The sequence below is a fragment of the Hylobates moloch genome, unplaced genomic scaffold (genome assembly GCF_009828535.3).
Source record: "Hylobates moloch isolate HMO894 unplaced genomic scaffold, HMol_V3 SCAFFOLD_16, whole genome shotgun sequence".
Classification (NCBI taxonomy): domain Eukaryota; kingdom Metazoa; phylum Chordata; class Mammalia; order Primates; family Hylobatidae; genus Hylobates; species Hylobates moloch.
The window spans coordinates 56593394-56620965 of NW_026652291.1; the positions used below are offsets into that span (position 1 = coordinate 56593394).

Genomic DNA, 27572 nt, shown 5'->3' on the forward strand with positions numbered 1-27572 from the left:
CACTTCCCTTCCTTTTACTTCACTGACTACTCCTAGATCTATACAATCCTTTGGGTATCCTTCACTTTTCTCAAACTTAACAGCTTCCCCCAATACTTCTTTTTTCTTTGTCAATTAATGTTACCACTATGTATTTGGACAGTTCCAAAACTTGGCAAAATTTTCAACACCTCTCTCTTTTTCACTTTCTACCCCCTTAGTCAATTAGTAAATCTTATCTGTTCACTTCATAATTAAGCCAGTAATCCTACTTTTCTCTGCCCAATGCCACTTTTTTACAAAAAGCCATTATCTTCCCCTGCTGAATAACTACATTAACCGAAATTATTTTCCTGATGTTACTTCCTTTTAGTTTATTTCCCACACATTAGCCAGTGCTATCTGAGAAGAAATGAAAATTTGATCACAAATATTCCATTTGTAACATTCTTTTTTCTTCTTCTTCTTATTTTTTTTATTTATTTATTTTTGAGACAGAGTCTCACTGTGTCACCCAGGCTGGAGTGCAGTGGCATGATCTTGGCTCACTGCAACCTCCGCCTTCCGGGCGCAACCAATTCTCCTGCTTCAGCCTCCCCAGTAGCTGGGATTACAGGTGTGTGCCACCATGCCTGGCTAATTTTTGTATTTTCAGTAGAGATGGGGTTTCACTATGTTGAGCAGGCTGGTCTTGAACTCCTGACCTCAAGTGATCCTCCCACCTCGGTCTTCCAAAGTGCTGGGATTACAAGCATGAGCCACCGCACCTGGCCAACATTCTTTTTTTTCAATAACTCTCTTCTCTTAGGATGATATTCTTGCTTCTGTTGTTAGCAATTTAAAAAGCCAAACAAATGGTTTTTGTATTAAAGTTAAATAAGACATAGTAATGTTGACATACCTGCAATTTAAACATATTTAGAAAATTAAACTATTCTTTTGTATTTTGTGTTGCTTCTGAATAAGATTTTGAAATATTCACTTAAACTCTTGTCAAATTATGTCTAAGTGGTTACAATATGGGAAACTTTCACTGACTGAGCCTTAATTAAATTTATATACCTTTTTTTCTTATAGAATGGAGTCAATAATACCTATTTATTTGAAATGGATATAATTTTATATATTTTTGATTTATTTTATGATAGAAAATTAACTTCAAATATTATGCTATTAGCACATCTATGAAATGATTGAATTGACCAATTTTGTTACTTTGCATTTTCAAATATTGTCTTTTTAAAATTTGCATTACTTTTGTTGTGCTAACATTTTGTTTTCCTAAATTAAATGAATACGTTTGGAAAATATCATCAGATGTGATTTAAGACTGGTGATTTCAGAATTTGCAAAACTATTTATTTTGGCACCATGCTCATTTGTGTTATAATTATAATAAAGGGACTAGTGATTAGCTGCTTCTATTTGTTGGCCATATTTTAAGTACTGCTTAGTGCTAAGCAGTGTGTGGGGTGCTGTGACCACAGACATGAGAAAGAGATTGTATCTGATTTCAAGAACCACGTGCTCTAATATAGGCACAAAACATTACCATAAATTATGAACCATTTCTGCTTTCAGAATAAGAATCTTTGTACCTTCCTTCTCATATGCCATTTGATTTCAGAAACCAATCCCCTTTGCCTTTAACCTGTGTGAACTGGATAAATTCATCTCCTGGGGAATGGTAATAACTATAAGTATGAACCTGTGGTCAGAAATATCCAAGTGAAAATCTCATCTTCATTAGTTACAAACCACCCTAAAATATCTTCAAACTGCAGTTATTTTTTAATTGGTCATGTGGTCATGGGTATGCAGATTGGCTGGAACTTGACTGATCTAGGCTGGGCTCATCTGGGTGCTCTGCTTCAAGCTGAAGCAGCTGGGCCTGTTCTGTTTCTCACTGCAGGTCTGTGGGTCAGCTGGGTGGCTCTGCTCCACATTTGCTCATTCTAGGGCATGGGCCAAAAGGACAGCAGTTACTCAGGAGAAACACTTCCCAAAGTTAAGGGGCTTGATCATGTAATTTGCTTTGGCTAATAACATGTGGGTGTAATTGATAGCATGCCAGTTCCAACCTAGATGCACTTCTACCATGGAAGGTGGGAAGTGTTTTATCCTGAGTAATTGCTGTCCTTTTGGCCCATGCCTTAGAGTGAGCAAATGTGGAGCAGAGTCACCCAGCTGACCCACAGACCTGCAGTGAGAAACTCTGGAACAATAGGGTAAAGATACAAATGTGGAAAAAGAATTGTGGTCAACAAGCTAATCTACCACAGTAGTTGTGTGACTTTGAACAAGTCATTCATCATTTCAAAGCTTCTATTTTGTTACTTGTAAAATGGAGGTAATGATTGAAAATATTATATCATAGATTATTTATGGAAATTAAATAACCTATGCAGAGCTCTTAACATAAGTGTCTGAACGTAGTAAGCAGATAATTTTAACTATTGGTGAGAGTTGAATTCTAACAACAGGATCATATTTGTTGGGTCACCTCAGAGATTGGACTTATAATTAAAGCTTTAATTCTTGGTCCACTGTAGACCATCTGCTCCAGGGGTATTCAATCTTTTGGCTTACGTGAGCTACATTGGAAGAAGAATTGTTTTGGGCCATACATCAAATACACTAACACTAACGATAGTTGATGAGCTTAAAATATCTCAAAAAATCTCATAATGTTGTAAGAAAATTTATGAATTTGTGTTGGGCTGCATTCAAAGCCATCCTGGGCTGCATGTGGCCCATGGGCAAAGGGTTAGGCAAGCTTGGTCTACTTGGTAAAGTATGTTGGTCCCCTACTGAGAATGTGCATGCAACATTGTAAGGGTCCAGATGTAAATCAACTGCTCTTATTCCCTGTAGGCGTATTTAAGGCAGAATACCACGGCCAATTACCCATCCTCATTTTTCCAACTAGTGGTATTGTGGATGCTAAGTCATCAATGGTTATTAAAGTAGATTTCTGTGCAGACCAGCCAAGAATTATAGATGAAGAGGCAATGTGAGTATATACTGTGGTTCTAAAAATTATAATACGGATCTCAATGCTTTCCTGTTTAACCCTGCAGATGTGACTTTGATTGTATGTTAGCTCCTTTGTTCTTCCATTCAGCATTGTTCATTCAGTCTCTACTATTTGCCAAGCAGTAGGTTTTTAGGAAGTGGGAAGAACTAGAGGATGGCATATGGGTACACATAACAGGATCTTCTGTTTTGAATTTCATTGAGGTGAGAGAGTGGACCAGGGAAGGGCTCCACTAACAAGGTGATAGTTGAATCAAATACTTACTGGTGAATAGTAATTAGCCAGGGAAAGAGCAGTGATGTCATTTGGTGTGTGTATGTGTGTGTGTGCGTGTGTGTGTGTGTGTGTGTGTGTGTGTAGGGGTGGTGGGAGTTAGTGATGGGAGTAGCATAGAGGAGGGATTTCAGGCAGAGCAAGTAATATACTGGAAATCCTAGAGGCAAAAAGACGGTATTGCACACCAAGGGATCTTTGGCAATGTAGAATTAAGAAGATGGAGGTGGGGAGTGACAGGAGACAAGACCAGAAAAACCAAATGGAATATCTAGTTTGAAGGGCTTTCTAGTCCAGCATTTTTGTGCGGTATGTCTTAATTCATTGCTAGAATGTGCAATCAATATAATGGGCCATCACCAGTATTTTTAACAAACGACTTAAAAATATCAGAATGCATCTGTGGAGTGTGTGTATGTTGCGGCATTGGAATGTAAAATACTTTTTTTTCACTGAAGGTCACAGTCATAAATATGTGATAAACAGGTGTGAACCCTGATAGGAGCTTGGGTTTTATTGTGAAGGCTGTGAAGTCTTAGGAGGGTTTTAAGATGAGAGTGTCATGATTAGTTTGTATTTTAGAAAGGTCATGCTACTGGCAGTGTGCAAAACAGACCAGGGAGTACAAATGTGGAGTGAGAAGCTTGACTAGAAAAGCAAGAGGAAAATGATAAAGGTCTGAGATAAGGTCAACTGAGAAGACTGATAGAAGTGTGCAAATTGGAGATAGGCTGTGGAGGTAGATTTGACTAGATTAGGTGACTGATTGTAGCAAAGGAAGATGAAAGGTGGAACAGGGTTATGGGAGAAGATCTTAAATTCAGTTTTGATATGTTGGAATGGTTTTACTTTTCAGATTCCTGGTGGAGCTGGCTGGGGCTTATTAAATTATCTTGAGTCCCAGAAAGAAATTTGATTTAGATGTACAAGTTGAGTGTTCCCTTCTCAAAATACTTGAGATTAGAAGTGTTTTAGATTTCATTTTTGTTTGGATTTTGGAATATTTGCATTATACTTACTAGTTTAGTATCCCTAATCTAAAAATCTGAAATCTGACATACTCCAATAAGCATTGCCTTTGAGTTTTATATCAGCATTCAAAAAGTTCGGGATTTTGGAGCATTATGGATTTCATATTAGGAATACTCAGCCTGTATAGGGTTGAAGATCAGTAGTGTGTAAGTGGTAGAAGAAACAGAAGTGTTGAGAAGAACTTTGAGAAGGAGAGTAGAGTGAGAAAGAGTAAGAGAAAAAACACTGCTATTCATGTTAACTATTCATCAAGTTTAAAAAAGGTCCCAGTCTTAGAAGAGTGAGAAGGTGGGGCCTGAGTGAGTTAAAAGAAAACCTGGAAATTATGGTGTCAAGGAAGCTAAGGGAGGAGTAATTCAATGCCCAGTGTTATAGGATATAGTGTAAGATAAGGGCTTAGGTGATAGTTGTGGAGTAGTCAGTTATCTGTGGTATCTGATGGGCCTAAATTGGAAGATTGCATTTATGCCAGAGTGGGATAAAAATGAAAGAGCAGTTCCCAAAGAGAGCTGAAATTCATGTGAGAAGTGAAGTTTAATGGAGAAATATTTATTTCAGCAAAGAAGTGGGATTTTTGTTTCGTTTTGGTTTTGAGATGGGGTCTCTTTCTGTCACCCTGACTGGAATGCAGTGGTGCAGTCACGGCTCACTGCAGCCATGACCTCCCAGGCTCCAGCAATTCCCCTACCTCGGCCTCCAGAGTAGCTGGACCTTAAGGTGTGTGTCATCATCCCTGGCTATTTAAATTTTTTGTTGTTGTTGTTGTTGTTGTAGAGATAGGGTCTCACTGTGTTGCCTAGGCTCATCTCAAACTCCTGGACAAAAGCAGTCCTCCCTCCTTGGCTGCCCACAGTGCTAGGATTACAGGTGTGAGATCACACCCAGGCAGCAGTGCGTTTTACTGAGATATGTTAGATTGTAAGGAATTGAGGTGTAAGGATGGGGATAAGATAAGCTGTTGGACTTGGGAGATGAGAAGAATTAGAAAAGAATTTCAGAATTTGAGAGCTAGAGGTAACCATACAAATCATTTAAATAATTGGTAATATGAATATGCCATTGAGTTTTTTCTGGGTTCAATTCATGAGATTGTTTTACAACTTTATTATTTCCTGAAGACAGTGAATTAGGCTGCACATATGCCATTCCATTTTGTAGATTCAGATATACAGAAGAACCTGATAACCTCTGGTATGTATGTGAAAGGAACTACTCTTAGGCTACTGAATTTTAATGATAATGTGATTCTATAAAGTTTCTGTTTAGCGAAATGTGTGGGAGAAAAACAAAGTATATAGAATTCTAATCAAAATATGTATGTCTGTGCATATTTTATTATCCTGTAGAGTGATTTTGCAGGGTCAACCTGAGATGCTCTTGAGTATCAAAGCTCATGTGGTTGAGCAGATTATTGAATTATTAAACATGAGTAGTGACAGAAGGCTGGAATGCATACACTTTGGTCCTGTTTTCTTCGGATCGTCAAAAATTAAACATGCACGTATATATAATAATAGCCCAGAGCCCATAAATTGGGTGGCCATAATACAAGATGATGCCGTGGGAGAAGAATTGGTAAGTAAATGGTGCGACAGGGGATATCAGGTATTATGATTTAAAAGAGATTGTGTTGAATCTACTAATAACCAACAAGCTTTTTAATTATTCAAAATATCTTTTAACATGGGCAGATAGATTTGATTTCATGTGTATCCAACAGCAACCTAAAAAAATTCAGAAATTAAGCTAACATTTATAGTAATATATATCTGATGTAAACCAGACAAGTGCTTCTTATAGATCAGTGGCTAATTGAAGGTATTTCTGTTCTCATCAATTTTTTAATCCTTTTTCAAATTATATGATGTGCCTTGGTCAAATTTATGTGACTTTAAAGATAGATATTTGCTATTTCCTAGATTCTGGAATTTCAATAATTATTTTGTAACCTCCTCAAAAAAATTTTTTGTGTTTTGCCTTAATACTCTTTTATATTTGACTTTATATTACAGGGTACAGATACTCGACAAAGAACAGATATTGCTTTAAATAATCTCACCTACATAAGAAAAATAAACAACATGGATACTACTCTCATTATCTCCTGTCTTCCTAATGAAGGGACTTTACAACCTTATCAAAAGACTGTAATTACATTTTGTTTCACCCCAAAGTAAGCAAAAATTAATTTCATTGTAATGTTAAGTATTAATGGAAAGTATATTAACCACACTTTAATCAGATTCACTTTAATACTGTAATAGTAAAACTTGCCAGAAGGCACAAATCAGATTTTTCTTTTCATGGTTCTAGATGTTTCTAACATGGTTAGTAATATTTCTAATAATTCTAAATGTGGTTCTAAATACTTCATGTAAAGTTAAAAATCTCCCTAGACCTTGTGGAAATGGGGTGGTGGAAGTGCAAGTTTTGAGTTGTTTTGGAGTGTGGCCCCAGACTGTTTGTGCAGTCAAGACCTTGTTGTCCCCATGAATAGTCAGGTGTATGCAGCATGTTGTAGGTCCCTCCAAAGAGGATGCAATGCTTCTGGCAGGGCAAAATTATTGCTAACTATCCTAAGTATTAAACCTATAGCACCTTCCAGGGATCCAGCCAAACTTGTTTGCTGAAATTCATACAGACTTTTAGCACTTGAGCCAGAGTACATTTTTCATAATTCCATGAACTTTGTTTTGTTATTAAATTTGAAGAACATGCTGTTTTAAATATATAATAGCAATTTCAGTGACACCTTGATAGGTTGTAATATGTGTGAACTGATTCAATTGCAAGAATATTTTCCCTTATTTGTGAGAGGGTAATGTTTAATGTACTTCTTTTTTCTGGAACAGGGTTGCCTGTTGAAGACTGAGCTTGCTTTAATTTAAAGAGGTTAATAAATCAAGTAATTGTTCTATATGTAAATCCACAATTGCCTTATTAATGATACCTTCATACAAGTAGTTTCTTTGGTGAATCTGTAAGATTCTGTTTAATACACAATCTTTGAAATTTCAAATATTCTATTCTTTTTCATGGCAGCATGTTAACTTGAGAGTCTAGCATAGAATCATAGGTATATGTATGATTTGAAGTCTTAGTTAAATGTGTTCTGACCACACTATTTGTATTTATATTTAATATTACGTGTCAGTCTTTTGTAAATGTAGTTGGGTTTGCACTACTAGAGAGCTGACCTCTAGGTAAGGCAGGTAAAAATAGCCAATGAGCAGACCTATGGCATAAACCATCTCTGCCTTTGCTCCTATTTCCCTTCTTCCTAGCCTTCCTTTCCTTTTCTCCTCAAAATTTAGCTGTCAGCAATTCTTGTTCTCCAAATTACTTGTCCACAACAAGAGCATGGCTGGCAATATGCGCTTAGTATATTGGGGAAGGCAAATTTGTAACAAATGTTTTTTATTATGCCCAAGAGTAAGATGGACTATTGTAAAGAATTAATCAAAGTCCCTAGTTAGAGATGAATTTTGCCTGGAAAGAAAATTCTTTGCAGAGAAAGTGGCATTTGAGCTAGACCTTGATGACTTGGTATATTTAAATTACTCCTGCCTTGGCGATGTTGGCACGAACTCATTTTTCTCAGCTTTATACTCTGTAGCCTTCTTTTGGCAAATCTCTCTGGCTGTGCAATAAATTTGGATAATGGATTACAGTTGTATTTTCATTCCTTAACATTCCTTTGCTTTCATAGATTTAAAGATTCGTCTTACAAGGTGATAAAGTATATCACCTTTGCTTTAAAAATAACTCATTGTAATTTTTTTACAGGCTAATGGCTGATAGTAAAAAGGATATTGGACCTTCATACAGGCAGGACTATGCTCTCTTTTTGAGATTTGAGTCCGTAGGAAGTAAAGATGGATTTTTGAGAGATGATGACTATAAAACCATCAAAAGTAAGTGTGAAATTAACAAAATTATAAAATCCATAGCCATTTAAATTGTTTAAAAATTTGAACATGAATATCTGTAGAGACAATCTAATAAAATATATAATTATTGAATAGAAAAAAAAGCAAACATGTTCAAGAGACCTTAAAGAGTGTCATCTGTGGCATGTTAAGAAGTCAACTTCACAATCATTGACATAATAATTTTCCAGGTTAGAAGTTAGATTACTTTATAATTTTAAATGATGTTAGATAAACATGATGATCTAGAGTTTAAGGAATAAGAAAAAAAACACCCGGATTTCTTTTCTATGTACGCCTAGGTTTTTCTCAGGGATTGGTATGGGGACAAATGACTCACTCCATCTCTACTAATCCTTCAGCTCTCTTAGAATCTACAAATAGGAACAGTAAAAAACAAGATCTAGAGATCTAGTTAGTAGGGTACAGGACAGTGTTATTGGATGCTGATAATTGCACATGTTTTGCAGGCCACATGTCAATATGCCTTATATGTTTTATATTGTTGGGTTATATTAGGTTGGTTGTAGTGAGGAAAAAAATGGAATGGGACTTGGAGTTCAGCTTAGCAAGACATATCAAAGAGAAAACAGAGAATTAGGAAGGTTAGGAATCAAATCCAGGAAAATGAGCTATACCAAGGAGGGATTAGATCACCATCCTGGATATTTATGCAAATTGAATATGTCAGTATAAGTGATATTGAGCAGGATTTAACTGTATTCCTTGGGCATAAATTGATTGTTCTGTTACTATTTATATTGTGTTTTGTGATATTGAGCTATGTCTGCTGATCTTAGACAGCAATGGGAATTCCACATTTGTACAAAGTTTACAGATTAATCCAGTTTTGAATAGCCAGGGATGGAGTTACTAGGTTTGCCTTAAAGGTAATTTGGAGTCTAAGATTGGCTACTAAGAGCATTGGTGAAAAAAATGCAAACTCTTTTTCTTTGGTTCTAGTTACACTGCTCTCTCTCTGCAAAATTGTTCTTCTGCTATCATCTTTCTAGTTTCCCAAAAACTTCGTGTTTATATTTTTGCCCAGCTTCTATTCCATTGTCCATTATTCTAATTACTCTTTTTCATGTGCACTTATATCTGTTGGTCTGTCTCCCACAGTGACGGAGTGAAAAGCCTCTAATTCTATGAAATTCAACTTTCAGCTTACATTGGGTCTGCACATGGGAATCTGATTGTGTTGGAGAAAAACACACAACCTTGTTGAGGGGTTTCACTTTGTATCTATAATCACTAATCCCAAGGGAGCTCTTTAAGCTGTTTGGCATTCCTATTGCATTCACCCATTCATTCACTCTTACACAATCTGAGATGAATATCACGCACCTTTTATTCTCTCCTCAAGTCTTCACTCTTTCCTCCTTCATCTTCACTCGTAAGCTTGAACACAGAGTGGTCTAGTAGACATTTCCATAAGAATACCTACTAGGTATCTCAACTTAACATGTCGCAAACAGAACTCCTGATTTTTCCACAACTGGCTCCTCCTTCAGTCTCTTGTTTCAAGAAATGGCAATTCCATCATTTTGGTTGCTAAGGCAAAAAACTTAGAGTCCTCCTTTATCACTTCTTCATTTCCCTATTCTGTGTCCAATGTATCAGCAAATCTTAAGTTTACCCTCAAAAACATATCTAAAATCTGACAATTTTTCACCATTTTTCTGCTCTTCTCCTCCAGTCATTTGTTCTTTAAAGTCGTTTGAACATGACAGACAAGTTCCTGCCTTAGCGTATTTGTGCTTGCTGTTCTCTCTGCCTGGAATAAACATTTCCTAGATTTTCACATTTTTTTCCAGACTCCCTTCATATCTTGGCTCAAGTATCTCCCTATTAGAGAAGCCTTTTTGGACATCTCTGCATAAAACAGAATCCCCAAGACCTTGACTCTGTCTCAACCTGTCTTACCTTTATGCATAATACTTATCTTCTATGAAATGCTGTGTAAACATATAACATTATTTGTTTGATTATTGTCAATATCACCTCACTGGAATGTACAGTCCGTAAGAGCAGGAATGTTGTCTTTTATTCACTGCTGTATCCGCAAGGTGTGACACAGAGAAGACACTAATTGTGTTGAATGAAAAGATTGAACGAGCTACCCAATTTGCATTAGGTCTTTCAGATAACAGATAGACTAAGCAAATATGTTCTGCATTCCCCAAACACTTTTTATGTTCAACAGCTATTATTGCTTTTACAGGTGAACGATTTCAGAAAATGGAATTAGCACTGACAGGCACAGGACTTCCTGTGTTACTACAGTTTGATCCAGGACCAGTTCTTAATTTTAAACCTTGTTTCATGGGTGAACGTTCAGAAATTCAGTGTATCATAAAAAATCAATGCGAATTACTTCCTGTGACGTACCACTTTAAAAAAACCGCAAATTTTGAAATTGATCCTGTGAAGGGCGAGATTAACGGAGGGGGTATGGTGGTAAGATAATTTTTCTTTGCTTTTACATGGCAGCTAACATTTTAAGGTGTGTTAAAATGCTATGCAGAGGATTAGAAACAACATGTGTTCTACCAGTGTTTATAAATTGTTTCTCTTCTGTGGCCTAGTTATGAAGATTGGTACTCATATAGAATCCATAATGATTTGTTAAGTGCCTGTCATGTGCCAGTGAAAGCATTTGGCACCAGGGAATTTAAAGAAATGCAAAACATGGTTACTTCCTCTAAAATGTTAGACATATGCACAGGTAGGTATGGCTTAAGGAGAATATAAAACATGTTAAAATTGTAACAAGGTGATATAGAAACTCAAATAACAGAATGTTTACTTCTAACCAGATAGAAAGGTCTCCATAGCAGAGTAATGTATGAGCCAGACATTGAAGCTTGAGTAGAATTTTGAAGTTTGAAACGGGTGATACTTACCAGGCCTAGAACTTGTACTGCTGGTACAAAGCAGAAAAAGAGAACGCCAAGGCATACCTGTGAGCACTAGGTCAGCTTCTGGTTGTCAGGAGCTGTGTTTCTTTTAATTGCTGCACAGGTAACTCTTTCCCATATCCTCTAAACCATGGGTTAAAAGACGGTGGTCCACAGGTCAAATATGGCCTGATGCCTGTTTTGGTAATTAGTGTTTTTGGAATATAGCGACTCTTATTTTGGAATATAGTGACTCTTATTTGTTCACCTATTGTCTAAGGCTGTTTTCATACAGAAAGACAGAGTTGGCTGGGCGCGGTGGCTCACACCTGTAATCCCAGTACTTTGGGAGGCCGAGGCAGGTGGATCACAAGTCAAGAGATCGAGACCATCCTGGCCAACGTGGTGAAACCCCGTCTCTACTAAAAATATGAAAATTAGCCGGGCATGGTGGCACGTGCCTCTAGTCCCAGCTACTCGGGAGGCTGAGGCAGGAGAATTGCTTTAACCTGGGAGGCGGACGTTGCAGTGAGCCGAGATCACACCACTACACTCCAGCCTGGTGACAGAGCAAGACTCCGTCTCAAACAAACAAACAAACAAACAAACAAAAAAAGACAGACTTGAGTGGTTGTGGGAAAACCTATGCCCCATGAAATCGAAAGCATTCACTGTCCGGCAATTTACAGAAAACGTTTGCTGAACCCTGCCTTAAATATAGCAAACACGAGTGCTCTCAGTTCCTCCCCAGTTTCTTATGTTACCATATTTCTTCCACTGCAGTGATGCAGTTCATAAAGTTATTGAAGGAAGCTTTCTTCCAATTGCAATTAAGAACTATTGTATACATGTTTATATACATGCAGCTCCTATTTATATCTCTTACTGCTTCATTAGTATGACTCTGTCCCTCCAAATTTGGATAGATGTTATCAGTTTTCATAGAATAGCAACAAATGTTAGCCACTTTATACTAAATGTTTTCTTTTTAACTGCTTCCTAGATTTCCTGTAGTCCAAGTCTCTTAAGCCTACCAACTCAATTATTTTTCTCCAGTAACATATGCATCTTTCAAAACATATCTAATAGCTAACTCCACAATATTATTTTTAGCCCTCTACATTTATGAATTTTTCCAACACTAATAATTTTCAAATTAGTAAAAATGTGAATGTAAGAAGTATAGTAGACACTGGAGAAGTGTGGCCTGCACAGACTGGTCAAATGGCCTTTGACTATTTAGAAGTGTGATAAGATTATTCTTTTTATTTATTTTTATTTATTTTTTTTATTTATTTATTTTTTATTATACTTTAGGGTTTTAGGGTACATGTGCACAATGTGCAGGTTTGTTACATATGTATCCATGTGCCATGTTGATTTCCTGCACCCATTAACTCGTCATTTAGCATTAGGTGTATCTCCTTATTCTTTTTAAATAACAACTTTATTGATATGTAATTCACATACCATAAAATTCACACATTGAAGTATACAATTCAGTGACATTAATATGTTCAGAGACTGCACACATCAGCACTAATTCCGAAATGTTCTCTTCATCCCAAAAAGAAACTCGATGTCCATTAACAGTCATTCCCCTTCTCCTCACTCATCAGCCTCTTGCAAGTATTAATCTATTCTCTGTGTCAGTAGGTTTTCCAGTTGGGGTCATTTTCTATAAATATTATATTTATATAAGGCATTTTGTGTATGGCTTCTTTCATTTAGCATAATATTTTCAAGGTTCGTGCACATTGTAATATGTATTAATGCTTCATTTTTATAGCCAAATTATATTTTTTGTATGGATATACCACCTTTTGTTTATCCAGTCATCAATTGAGGGACATTTGGGTTGTTTCCACCTTTTGGCTATAATGAATAATGCTGCTATAAACATTCATGTACAACTTTTTGTTTGGACAGATTTTTAATATTGTTGAAATACTCCTAAGAGTGGAATTGTTGGGGTCATATGAAAACCCTATGTTTAACTTTTTAAGAAACTGTCATACTATTTTCCAGAGTGACCGTACCATTTTATATTCCTACCAGCAATAAATGAACATTCCAATTTACCCATACCCTCCACCACACTAGTTAATGTACTTCTTTTTTTATTATAGCCATCCCAATGGGTACAAAGTAGCATGTCCTTATGGTTTTCATTTAAATATCCCCAGTAACTAATGATGATGAATATCTTTTCATGTACCTATTGTCCATTTGTATATTTTCTTTAGAGAAATATTTATGCATATCTATGATAGGCAGAATAATGGCCCCCTAAAATATCTCTATCCTAATCTCTAGAAATTATGAGCATGTGATGTTCTATGGCAAAGCAGAATTCAGGTTTAACTTGAAATTAAGACTGTTAATCAACCCACCTTAAAATAGGAAAATTAGCCTGGATTATCCAGGTGAACCCTAATATGCTCTCAGGTTCCTTAAAAGTGGAATTGGAGGACAGAAAATATGTCAGTGTCAAAGTAATGGAAGACTTTACTGTCCACTGATTTCTGGCTCTGAAGGTGGAAGGGGATGGGGTGCATAAGTTGAGGAATGGGATAGCTTCTAGAATCTGGAAAAGGCAAGAAAGCAGATTCGCTGCTAGAGTTTCCAGAAATAAACAGTCCTGCTGACACCTTGATTTTCATCCTGTGTTAGACTTCTGACAAGTGTAAGGTAAGAAATTTGAGTTATTTTAGTCAACAAGTTTTTTGGTAATTTTTTATTGCCAAAATAGAAAACTAATAGAATATATTTTACTATTTTTTAAATTGGGCTGTCTTTTTGTTATGGAATTGCAAGAGTTCTTTATATATTCTCAATACAAGTCCTTTGACAGATACAGAAATCACAAATATTGTATTCCATCCTGTGGATTGTCTTCCCACTTTCTTGATAGTTACCTTTGAAGGATAAAAGTTATACTTTTCATTAAGTTCAATTTATCTATTTTTTTCTTTGTCTCTTATGCATTTAGTATCATATCTAAGTAGTCATATACTGTCTGAGGTCATTAAGTTTTGCTCCCATGTTTTTCTGTAGGAATTTTAGCTCAAACTTTTATTTATTATTTTTAATTTTTTAATTTTTAATTTTTTTATTTTTTTAAATATTATTATTATACTTTAAGTTTTAGGGTACATGTGCACAATGTGCAGGTTTGTTACACATGTATACATGTGCCATGTTGGTGTGCTGCAACCATTAACTCATCATTTAACATTAGGTATATCTCCTAATGCTATCCCTCCCCCCTCCCCCCATTCCACAACAGTCCCCGGAGTGTGATGTTCCCCTTCCTGTGTCCATGTGTTCTCATTCTTCAGTTCCCACCTATGAGTGAGAACATGCAGTGTTTGGTTTTTTGTCCTTGCGGTAGTGTGCTGAGAATGATGGTTTCCAGTTTCATCCATGTCCCTGCAAAGGACATAAACTCTTCATTTTTTATGGCTGCATAGTATTCCATGGTGTATATGTGCCACATTTTCTTTTTTTTTCTTTTGAGACGGAGTCTCGCTCTGTCGCCCAGGCTGGAGTGCAGTGGCGCAATCTCGGCTCACTGCAAGCTCTGCCTCCCGGGTTCACGCCATTCTCCTGCCTCAGCCTCTCCAAGTACCTGGGACTACAGGCGCCCGCCACCACGCCCGGCTAATTTTTTTGTATTTTTAGTAGAGACGGGGTTTCACCGTGGTCTCGATCTCCTGACCTCGTGATCCGCCCGCCTCGGCCTCCCAAAGTGCTGGGATTACAAGTGTGAGCCACCGTGCCCGGCCACATTTTCTTGATCCAGTCTATCGTTGTTGGACATTTAGGTTGGTTCCAAGTCTTTGCTATTGTGAATAGTGCCGCAATAAACATATGTGTGCATGTGTCTTTACAGCAGCATGATTTATAATCCTTTGGGTATATACCCAGTAATGGGATGGCTGGGTCAGATGGTATTTCTAGTTCTAGATCCCTGAGGAATCGCCACACTGACTTCCACAATGGTTGAACTAGTTTACAGTCGCACCAACAGTGTAAAAGTGTTCCTATTTCTCCACATCCTCTCCAGCACCTGTTTCCTTACTTTTTAATGATGGCCATTCTAACTGGTGTGAGATGGTATCTCATTGTGGTTTTGATTTGCATTTCTCTGATGGCCAGTGATGAGCATTTTTTCATGTGTTTTTTGGCTGCATAAATGTCTTCTTTTGAGAAGTGTCTGTTCATGTCCTTCGCCCACTTTTTGATGGGGTTGTTTTTTTCTTGTAAATTTGTTTGAGTTCATTGTAGATTCTGGATATTAGCCCTTTGTCAGAAGAGTAGGTTGTGAAAATTTTCTCCCATTTTGTAGGTTGCCTGTTCACTCTGATGGTAGTTTCTTTTGCTGTGCAGAACTCTTTAGTTTATGAGATCCCATTTGTCAATTTTGGCTTTTGTTGCCCTTGCTTTTGGTGTTTTAGACGTGAAGTCCTTGCCCAGGCCTATGTCCTGAATGGTATTGCCTAGGTTTTCTTCTAGGGTTTTTATGGTTTTAGGTCTAACATGTAAGTCTTTATTCCATCTTGAATTGATTTTTGTATAATGTGTAAGGAAGGGATCCAGTTTCAGCTTTCTACATATGGCTAGCCAGTTTTCCCAGCATCATTTATTAAATAGGGAATCCTTTTCCCATTACTTGTTTTTGTCAGGTTTGTCAAAGATCAGATGGTTGTAGATATGCAGCATTATTTCTGAGGACTCTGTTCTGTTCCATTGATCTATATCTCTGTTTTGGTACCAGTACCATGCTGTTTTGGTTAGGGTAGCCTTGTAGTATAGTTTGAAGTCAGGTAGCATGATACCTCCGGCTTTGTTCTTTTGGCTTAGGATCAACAGAATATACCTTTTTTTCAGCACCACACCATGCCTATTCCAAAATTGACCACATAGTTGGAAGTAAAGCTCTCCTCAGCAAATGTAAAAGAACAGAAATTATAACAAACTGTCTCTCAGACCACAGTGCAATCAAACTAGAACTCAGGATTAAGAAACTCACTCAAAACCGCTCAACTACATGGAAACTGAACAACCTGCTCCTGAATGACTACTGGGTACATAATGAAATGAAGGCAGAAATAAAGATGTTCTTTGAAACCAACGAGAACAAAGACACAACATACCAGAATCTCTGGGACACGTTCAAAGCCGTGTGTAGAGGGAAATTTATAGCACTAAATGCCCACAAGAGAAAGCAGGAAAGATCCAAAATTGACACCCTAACATCACAATTAAAAGAACTAGAAAAGCAAGAGCAAACACATTCAAAAGCTAGCAGAAGGCTAGAAATAACTAAAATCAGAGCAGAACTGAAGGAAATAGAGACACAAAAAACCCTTCAAAAAATTAATGAATCCAGGAGCTGGTTTTTTGAAAAGATCAACAAAATTGATGGACCGCTAGCAAGACTAATAAAGAAGAAAAGAGAGAAGAATCAAATAGATGCAATAAAAAACGAAAAAGGGGATATCACCACCGATCCCACAGAAATACAATCTACCATCAGAGAATACTACAAACACCTCTATGCAAATAAGCTAGAAAATCTAGAAGAAATGGATAAATTCCTCGACAAATACACCCTCCCAAGACTAAACCAGGAAGAAGTTGAATCTCTGAATAGACCAATAACAGCTTCTGAAATTGTGGCAATAATCAATAGCTTACCAACCAAAAAGAGTCCAGGACCTGATGGATTCACAGCTGAATTCTACCAGAGGTACAAGGAGGAACTGGTACCATTCCTTCTGAAACTATTCCAATCGATAGAAAAAGAGGGAATCCTCCCTAACACATTTTATGAAGCCAGCATCGTCCTGATACCAAAACCTGGCAGAGACATAACCAAAAAAGAGAATTTCAGACCAATATCCTTGATGAACATTGATGCAAAAATCCTCAATAAAATACTGGCAAACCGAATCCAGCAGCACATCAAAAAGCTTATCCACCATGATCAAGTGGGCTTCATCCCTGGGATGCAAGGCTGGTTCAATATACGCAAATCAATAAATGTAATCCAGCATATAAACAGAACCAAAGACCAAAACCACATGATTATCTCAATAGATGCAGAAAAGGCCTTTGACAAAATTCAACAATGCTTCATGCTAAAAACTCTCAATAAATTAGGTATTGATGGGACGTATCTCAAAATAATAAGAGCTATCTATGACAAACGCACAGCCAATATCATACTGAATGGGCAAAAACTGGAAGCATTCCCTTTGAAAACTGGCACAAGACAGGGATACCCTCTCTCACCACTCCTATTCAACATAGTGTTGGAAGTTCTGGCCAGGGCAATCAGGCAGGAGAAGGAAATAAAGGGTATTCAATTAGGAAAAGAGGAAGTCAAATTGTCCCTGTTTGCAGATGACATGATAGTATATCTAGAAAACCCCATTGTCTCAGCTGAAAATCTCCTTAAGCTGATAAGCAACTTCAGCAAAGTCTCAGGATACAAAATCAATGTACAGAAATCACAAGCATTCTTATACACCAATAACAGACAAACAGAGAGCCAAATTATGAGTGAACTCCCATTCACAATTGTTTCAAAGAGAATAAAATACCTGGGAATCCAACTTACAAGGGATGCAAAAGACCTCTTCAAGGAGAACTACAAACCACTGCTCAATGAAATAAAAGAGGATACAAACAAATGGAAGAACATTCCATGCTCATGGGTAGGAAGAATCAATATCATGAAAATGGCCATACTGCCCAAGGTAATTTATAGATTCAATGCCGTCCCCATCAAGCTACCAATGACTTTCTTCACAGAATTGGAAAAAACTACTTTAAAGTTCATATGGAACCAAAAAAGAGCCCGCATCACCAAGTCAATCCTAAGCCAAAAGCTCAAACTTTTAAATCTGTTTGTCGGCCGGGCATGGTGGCTCAGGCCTGTAATCCTAGCACTTTGGGAGGCCGAGGCAGCCAGATCACGAGATCAGGAGTTCGAGAGCAGCCTGACCAATGCGGTGAAACCCCATCTCTACTAAAAATACAAATATTAGCTGGGCGTGGTGGCGTGGGCCCGTAATCCCAGCTACTCAGGAGGCTAAGGCAGGAGAATCACTTGAACCGGGGAGGCGGAGGTTGCAGTGAGCCAAGGTCGCACCCAGGCTGCACTCCAGCCTGGGTGACAGAGCGAGACTCCATCTCAAAAAAAAAAAAAAAATCTATTTGTTACTTTTTGTAAATGGCATGATTTATAGGTTGAAATGTATTCTTTTTCATAGAGATGTCAAGTTATCACAGAATGTTGTCACATATATAAAAAACAATTGAACGTGACTATAAGGATTTCTAGACTAAAAATTCTATTTTGCATATCTGTATTTATCCTATGTCAATACTACAATGTATTAATTACTGTAGCTTTTTTTTTTTTTTTTTCGCGAGACAAGGTACTTCACCATGTTGGCCAGGCTGGTCTCAAGCTGCTGACCTCAAGTGATCCGCCCGCCTCAGCCTCCCAAAGTGCTGGGATTACAGGTGTGAGCCACTGTGCCAGGCCTGTAATTACTGCAGGTTTATGGTACTTTTTGAATTTGGGAAATATGAGCCTTCTAAATTTTTTCTTTTTAAAGAACATTTTTGCCTAATGTGAGATGCTTGCAAATACATATGAACTTTAACATTGGCTTGTTAATTTCTGCAAAAAAAAAGACAGCTGGAATTTTGAAAAGAATTATGTTGAATTTGTAAATCTATTTAGAGAATATTGCCATTTTAACAATATTACATCCTGTGATCCAGAAGATTGTATGTCTTTACACTTATTTATGTCTTCTTTAATGCCTTTTAATAATGTTTATAGTATTCAATGTACAAGTCTTGCAATTATTTTAAAAATTTATTTCTAAATATTTTATCCTTATTTGATGCTATGTAAATGAAATAGAATTCTTAGTTTTATTTCTGGATTATTCATTGCGAGTATATATAAGTGCATTTGTTTTCTGCGTATTGACCGTGTATTCTGCAAATTTGCTGAACTCATTTATTAGTTCTGGTAGTTTTTTGTTGGATTCTTTGGGATACAAGATCATGTCACCTGTGAATGGAGGTCATCTTACATCTTTCTTTCTAATCTGGATTCATTTTATTAGCTTATTTTCTTACCTACTTGTCCTAGCTAGAACCTCTAGTACAATATTAAAGAGCAAAGGCCTAAGGGGTATCTTGTCTTGCTCCTGATCTAAGGGGAAATCATTTAGTTTCTTACCAAGTTTGATGTTAGCTATAAGTTTTTCATTGACTGCCTTTATAAACTTGAGGGAGTTCCCTTCTATTCCTAGTTTGTTGTGTGTTTCTATTATGGAAGTGTATTTTGTCAACTACTATTTCTGTGTCTATTAAAATGATAATGTGGTTTTGTCCTTTATTCTATTAAGATTGTGCATTACATTGACATATGGATGTTAAACTTGAAATCATACTTGTACATAGTATATAATCTTTTCTACATTTTGCTGGTTTCAGTTTGATAGTATTTTGTTGAGGATTTTTGCATATATATTCATAAGGGACATAGGAATGCAAATTTTTAAAAAATGTTTTTGAATTTGGCATCAGAATAAAACCAGTGCCACAGAATGAATTGAGAAGTACACTCTTCTTTTAAATTTTTTGTAAATGCTTGTGAAGGACTGGCACTAATTCTTTAAACGGTTGGTAGAATTTACCACCAAAGCCATTTTGTCCTGGGATTTTCTTGGTCAGAAATTTTTTGGCTATTAATTCAATCCCTTTATTTGTTGTGGGGCTATTCACATTATCCATTTTCTCTTGGGTCAGTTTCAGTAGTTTATGTCTTTCTCTTCATAAGAATTTGCCCATGCCATTTAGGTTATCTGATTTGTTGGCATTCAGTTGTTGATCAAATAATCTTATACCTCTTTTTACTGGTGTAAAGCTGGTAGTGATGTCCTCTCTTTTATTCCTGATTTTAGCAAAGTTAGTCATCTCTTTTTTTGCTTATTAAGTCTAGTTAAAATTTTTTCAGTGTTGTTAATCATTTCGAAGATATAGTTTCAGGACTGTTGATTTTTTCCTAACATTTTCTATTATCTTTATTATTTATTACTGCTTTTGTGTTTATTATTCCTTTTCTTCTACTCACTTTGAATTTACTTTGTTCTTTTTTTTAATTTCCTAAGGTGGATGGTTAGAATATTGATTAAAGTCCTTTTTAAAAAATACATTTGTTTATAACCATAAATTTCTGTCTTGTCACTGCTTTTTCTGCATTTCATATGTTTTGGTATGTTGTGTTTTAGTTTTTCTTCATCTCAAAATAATGTTGAATTCCCCTTGTCGTTTTATTCTTTGATCTATTGGTTATTTAGACATGTATTGCTTAATTTCCAAAATGTGTGAATTTTCACATTTTCTTCTCTTAATGATTTTAATTTCATTGCATTTTGGTCGGAAAACATACTGCACAGATTTCAATCCTTTTAAATTATTGAGGCTTATTTCATAGACTAACATAGTCTATATTTAAAATGTTTCATTCAAAGTGCGAATGTGTACTTTGGAAAAATGTGCATTCTACTGTAGTTGGGTAAAATGTTCTACAGGTATATTTTGGGTCTAATTGGTTTATGATGTTTTTCAGTTCTCTGTTCTTTGTTGATCATATGCTTAGTTTTTCTAATCATTATTGGAAGTGGGATATCAAAGTCTCCCACTATTATAGTTGAATTGCCTATTTCTTCACTTTTGTCAGTTTTTTGATGTTATTAGGTGCATATATGATTATAATATACATTCCTGATGCCTTGACCCTTTTATCATTATAAAATGCTCTTTTTTCAATGTAGAACTTTTTCTATCAATATCTATTTTGTCTTAGATTAGTATAGGCACCCTGCTCTCTTTTGGATATTGTTTGCATATGACATATGATTTTGCCATCCTTTCACTGTCAACCTATTTGTATCTTTGTATACAATGTGTACCTCTTGTGGGAAATATATAGATTATGTGTTTTTGCCTACTCCACCAATCTCTGCTTTTTGACTGCACAATTTAATCCATTTATGTGTATCCATTTATCTATCGATGAACACTTAGGTTGATTGCGTATTTTGGCTATAGAATGATGCTGCAGTTAACATGAGAGTGAAGATATCTCTTCAACATGATGATTTCATTCACCTTGGATAAATAAAATGTGGTGTGTGTGTGTATGTGTATAAATACTATACAGTCTTAAAAAAAATAAGGAAATCTTGTCATTTGCGAAACATGGATGAACTTGGAGGATGTTATGCTAAGTGAAATAAGACATACTCAGAAAGACAAATACTGCGTGGCTACACTTATATGTGGAATTAAAGTTGAACTCATGGAAGCAGATAGTAGAATTGTGGTTGCCAGGGGCAGTGGATGGCGAATAAGGAGATGTCAATCACAGAATACAAAATTTCAGTTAGACAGAATGAATAAGTTCTGGGAGTCTATCGTACAGAATGGCGACTATGGTTAATAAGAGGGTATAAATATTTTCACCACAAAACAGTAAGGATATATTATTTAGCTTTATTTAATTGTTTCAAAATTACATCAAAATTACATATTAAATACTATATATTTACTATATATTTGTATACAAACAATTTTTAATTATTAATTGTACCTTAATAGAGCTGGGGGAAAGAAATGTAAACAAAATCCATTTACTTCTTTCAAAAATTTTAATTTTTATTTCAAATTCTGGGGTATGTGTGCAGGATGTGCAGGTTTATTACATAGGTAAATGTGTGCCAATCCATTCATATGTAATGTTAACTACTAGTAACATAGGCTTTGCATTTGCTATTTTTCTATTTGTTTTCTATAATTACATATCCTCCTAGTTTTCTATTATTTCATTACTGCTTTATTTTGTACTAAATAGATATTTTATAATATACCATTTTAATTTCGTCATTATTTATTTTACAAAACTTTAAAAACATTTAATTTTCTTAGTGGCTGCCCTTTGGGTTACATTTAACATCTTTAACATAAAACAGTCTCATTCACGTTAATGTCAACTTAATTTGTATAGTATACAAAAACTTTGCTCCAATAAAATTATGGTTCTTGTCTCCTCTTTGTGCTATTCTTGTCATACAAATAATATGTGCTTATTCTTTAAAAGCTCATCCATACTCTAATACTTATTTCTGTATGCATTGCTTTTTAAATCAGATAGGAGCAGGAAAGCATTGCAAACAAAAGTACGTTTATACTGTTATATTTATCTATGTAGGTAGTTACATTTGCCTGTGCTCTTAATTTCCTTGTCTGAATTTGAGTTACTATCAAGTGTCCTTTTACTTCGTTGTGAAGAATTCCCTTTATAGTTTTGTGATGCAAATCTACTAATGATACATTCTCTTCATTTATATTTATCTGGAAATGTCTTAATTTATACTTCAGTTTTGAATGATAGTTTTGCTAGTTATAGAATTTTGCATGTACAGTCTTTTTCCTTCAATATTGGAACACACCTCTCCACTGCCTTTTTGCCTTCAGTGTTTCCAGTGAGAAGTTAGCTGTTCATTTCTAAAGAATCCTTCTCATGTGATAATTACCTTTCTTCTTGCAGTTTTTCAAGATTCTCTGTCATTGGTTTTTGATAGTTTGACTTTGTTGTGTTTAGGTGTGGATCTATTTGATTTACCCTGCTTGGGTTTTGTTGAGTTTCTTTGATATGTAGATTGTCTTTAATCAAGTTTTTGAACTTTTCATCTATTATTTCTTCAAATATTTTTTCTGACCTTTTCTTTCTCTCTTCTCCCTTTTAGACTCCCATCATACATATGTGACTATGCTTGATGGTGTCCCCAAAGTCTCTGAGACTCTGTTCTTTATTCTTCATCCTTATGTATCTCTCTTCAATGTGAATAGTTTCAAATGTCTTGTCTTCAATTTCATTGGTTAGTTTTTCTGCCAGTTCAAATCTGCCATTGAGTCCCTTACATAAATTTAAGATTTTAGTTACATTACTCTTCAATTCCTGAACATTTATTTGTTCTTTTTTATAATTTCCACACTTTATTGAAATTGTGTATTTTGTGAGACATTGTTCACATACTTCCTTTAATTCTTTTGACCTGTTTCCCTTCAGTTCTTTGAAAATATTTATAATAGTTAACTTATGTTTGTCTAATAAGTTCACCATTTGGATTTCCATAGGGACATTATGAACTACAGCTTTCCTAGGTATTGGCCATACTTTCCTGATTATTTGGGTGTCTCATATTTTTTTCGTGTTGAAAACTGGGCATTTTACATAATATAATTTGGCAACTATGGAAATCAGCATCGCAGTATTTATTGTTGCTTTTTTGTTGTTGTTTTGTTTATTTAGTGATTCTCTAGACTAATTCCGTGAAAGCTTTTTCTTTATTGTGTGTAGCCAATAAAGTCTCTACTCAGTTAATTTAGTGTTCAGCTAATGATTGGATAGAGGTTCCCTTAAATTCCTTGAATCAATAAGTCTCACAGCCTATATCAAGAGCCTCTGTATAAGTAAGTATGCTGGGGCGTGTCTTTGATATTCTGTCAAGTAGTTTACAACTCTTTCTAGTCTTTAATTCTTCCTTGTAAAGAGCCTTAAATTCAGCCATAGATGAGACATGAGAACTTTCTTAAATCTTTTCTGGGAATATACACAGTCCTGCAGATGTGTGTCACAATCTAGGTTCCCAGGAATATTTCAGAGCTTTTCAAATACCATCTGAATATCTTGTTCCCAAGTGATTTTTAGATTTTTCTATTTGTGCATTTATTTATGAATAGCTTTCTTTTAGCCTTAAATGGTAATGCCACCTCAAGTTACTGAGCAGTTAAAAAATTGCTGCATATATGCATACACAGAGTAATACATACCTATATATTTGACAGAACCCTGGAGAGAGAATTGTGCACACAGAGTGAACTCTGAATCATGTGAGACAAAACAAATATGTACATCTCTCTGCTAGTGAGGCGTTTGGAGTGTTCCAAACTCATTCTTTTCCCTCTTTTGGCTACTAGGCTAATGGTTTTCACACACAGTTGCAAGGCTGTTGTTTTTCAAGGAGACCACAAAGCTGAATTTTAAAGAATGGGATTACATCAAGTAAAAATGGCACAGTCTTCTATTCCTTCAGAGATTCAACCTTTTTTCTTTAAGTAAATACTCCTTGGATTTTTGTGAGCCTTTAGGTAATCTTCAAATATCTGAAAGGACTACATTTTGACAATTTTTATTGCCAGTGTTCTCTTTCCTTTTCTGGAGAAGTAGGTTTTTGCAAGTCCTTAATCCACCATTCTGAATTTGCTTTGGTACTATGTTTAATTTTTCTTAAATAATTTTCCAGTAAGGAATATTTTAAAAGCTTGTCAATGCTGTATATTTCTGAAGTACTTTCATATTACCATTATGAACTAGCTTCCCTTGAAATTTTATTAACTTTTTTTTTTAGATTTACTTTTAACTTTTTTTCTACCAATTTATTATTGGTTCTTTTCATCTTTTTTTTTTTTTTAAGGATGTGATGTGTTCATTTGTTCCACATCAACTTGGAGTCTTCAGAGTGAAGCAGATGATAGAGATTATTGGTTTAGTGGCAGAAGAAGATTTGCAATCTTTATCGGTAAAATCTTTCCATCACGTATATTTAGTTTTCAACAGCACCTGCAAAGCTTCTACCAAGAAAGTTGTGATGAAATCTGATCCCGGTATGCTAACTGTGTAATGCCCACCTGGCTTTGTTGTTATTGTTGTTAATTTAAGATTATTTTAATATATTAATTGCTTAATTACACACGCACATATATGTGTAAGAAGTGCTGTTAGCATTTCCCAGTGACCGAGCTGCAACTATCAGGTCTAAAGACATATATATATATATACACATATATATATACACACACACATATATATATACATATATATGGCACATTATATATATGTATATAAATATATATATTTTATATATATATAAAATGTGCCATATATATATATGTGTATATATATATAAAATACTGTGGTCTGACCCAGGAGTTCTCATCTTTTAAGATGCGTCAAAATCACCTAAAAGGCCTGTTAAAACACATGTCATTGGCTTACATCCCAGCAATGATTATTAAGCTTGTCCATGTTACGGCCCAAAGACTCACATTTTTACAATGTTCCCAGTAGATGCTGACACTGCCATTACTGCCATTCTGAGGATTGTGCTTTGAGTAGCACTGGTTTATTGATGTATACAGTTTATTTAATATTTTCATGGTTTTTATGTTTCATTCTTCTTAGTTTTGTTGTTGAGGGAGTTTATAATATAAACTGTTTTTGACTATTCCATGGATTTACTTGTTGCTACTGTTTTATCTAATTCCTCATTATCTTTTATATGTTGAACCATATGAAGTTGCTGATTTTCAATTGTTTTGGACCAACAAAAAATTTAGTTTCATATGGGTCAACCTAAATCCTTCAAGTTATCATATTTTATATTTTATATATGCATTTTTATTATTCATATTTTATTATTTTGCTAAATTGTGTTGTGTAGGTCTTTTTTATTAATGATTTGTATTTTCCAAATGTGTTTAGGAGTTGAGCATTTAAGTTAGAATCAATTATCTAGTATATTAATTAATTCATGGTTATTGTTTTTAAAGTTGAAATTAAAAATACCATCTATAAACTTATATTCAATTCTATAAAAGGTATATTGCCTCCGATCCGTAATCCCACGGGGAAGTTTGTGGTCAAAGACTTGGCAAAATGCAAGAATTATGCACCTGTAGCAATGCTTCAATCAGCCATGACACGCACTCACAATCATCGCTCATGTGAAGAGCCAGTGAAGGATGTGCTATTAGCCTTTCCCAATGACCAAGCTGCAACTATCAGGTCTAAAGACCATCATAAACATTTCAGGTAACATGAAATATTAAAACCTTGAAATTTGGAAAAGCATAATGGACAACGTGACATGCAGAAGTTTCATCAGATCCTGCTGTATAACACTAGTGATTGTGATAATAATAATAATAAAACTGCAATTATCTTTTCATTTTTTTTACATGGAGTGAGTTGGTTGTTGAATGCTACTGTGTTTGTTTTAGGTTAGAACCTCTTTTCACCTCAATATGTACTTGCCTGGAAGTGAATGGTATATAAAATGTTCTTAAAATATGCTATTGACAAGTATAGAATAATAATACAAATAATCATCTTTGGAAATGTAACAGGTCCTCAGAGTAGTAATGTTTATTAAGTATGGTTGAAAGCTTGAGTTTATTTAAGCTAAAAAATAAAATAAAATTGTGTAAAACAATCACGGTTATCATCATCATCATCATCATCATCCTCATCATCGTCATCTTTGACCCCTTCAAAGGCACATTTTTAATAATCTTCCACAGAGTGAACTTAAACCTCCCCAATTAGGATGATAAAAAGTGTTCAACCTCAGTTTATATTTATCCAAATCTCAAATAAATTACTGACTTTCCATTGGTTAGTGAGAAGTGAACCAGGCATCCTAACATGTTTATCTGGGCCCTGTGCCCAGGAATAGATTTTACACATTTGAGACTGAAGTAAGTTTTTTTTTTTTTTTTTTTTTTGTCTGCCTGCTTGTATGCTACCAGTAAAGTATCTAAACTTTATAATGGCTCTGGTCTTTCTGCACTTGTCTTTTTAGCTTTGGTTAGTCATTAAGCTCACCTAATTCTGCAGACATTTTCTTGCAATACCATTTGATTTTTAGGATATAATTGTTTTATTATCTACAATAGGAAACGTCCAGGTTTTTCTATAGTCTATCTTATTATTTTACAAATTCCATCCAAATTAGCCTTTTTAAAAATTATTACTTGACTAGTGCCATAAAACACAGAAACATAAAAACCACTCAGACTCCATTTTAAATAATTGTCATATTATAGAAAAGAAAATTCTGTTTTTTCCTCTGGCTCATTCTGTTCACTCCCACCCTGCAGAGGTGGCTTCTAGCAATAATTTTTTATGTACTTTTTTCAACTCTTTCTTAAGGTTATACACATCTATATAGAGCTACATCTATGTATCTATATATGTATCTATATATATACTGTTAATTTAATATTAACATTTTGTTTCTGTCTGTCTGTATTAATCAAATGATCTAAAAATAGCAGAACTTTAAAAATAAGGCTAAGTATTTACTATTTATCTCCTGACCATAATTATTTTTCTCAATGAACTCTTTTTCATATTAATAGTTAAGGCAGTATTTAGTCCTTATGTTTTCTGGCTAGCAATTAGTAACTTTAAGTAATGAAATAAGTTTTATAGTGTATTTACTTGTTGATAATTGTAATTTCTATTTCATTTTAATGCAT

General features: G+C 35.2%; 1 protein-coding gene across 1 annotated transcript in view; it reads left to right on the forward strand.

Moving 5' to 3' along the window:
- Nucleotides 1-27572, forward strand: part of LOC116484756 (cilia- and flagella-associated protein 47-like) — a 69817-nt gene that overhangs the window by 23951 nt on the left and 18294 nt on the right. Inside the window, 7 exon segments of the mRNA XM_032179654.2 lie at nt 2852-2992; nt 5668-5896; nt 6334-6494; nt 8108-8235; nt 10475-10710; nt 24728-24917; nt 25911-26124. Coding sequence (XP_032035545.1) covers nt 2852-2992; nt 5668-5896; nt 6334-6494; nt 8108-8235; nt 10475-10710; nt 24728-24917; nt 25911-26124 — 1299 coding nt within the window.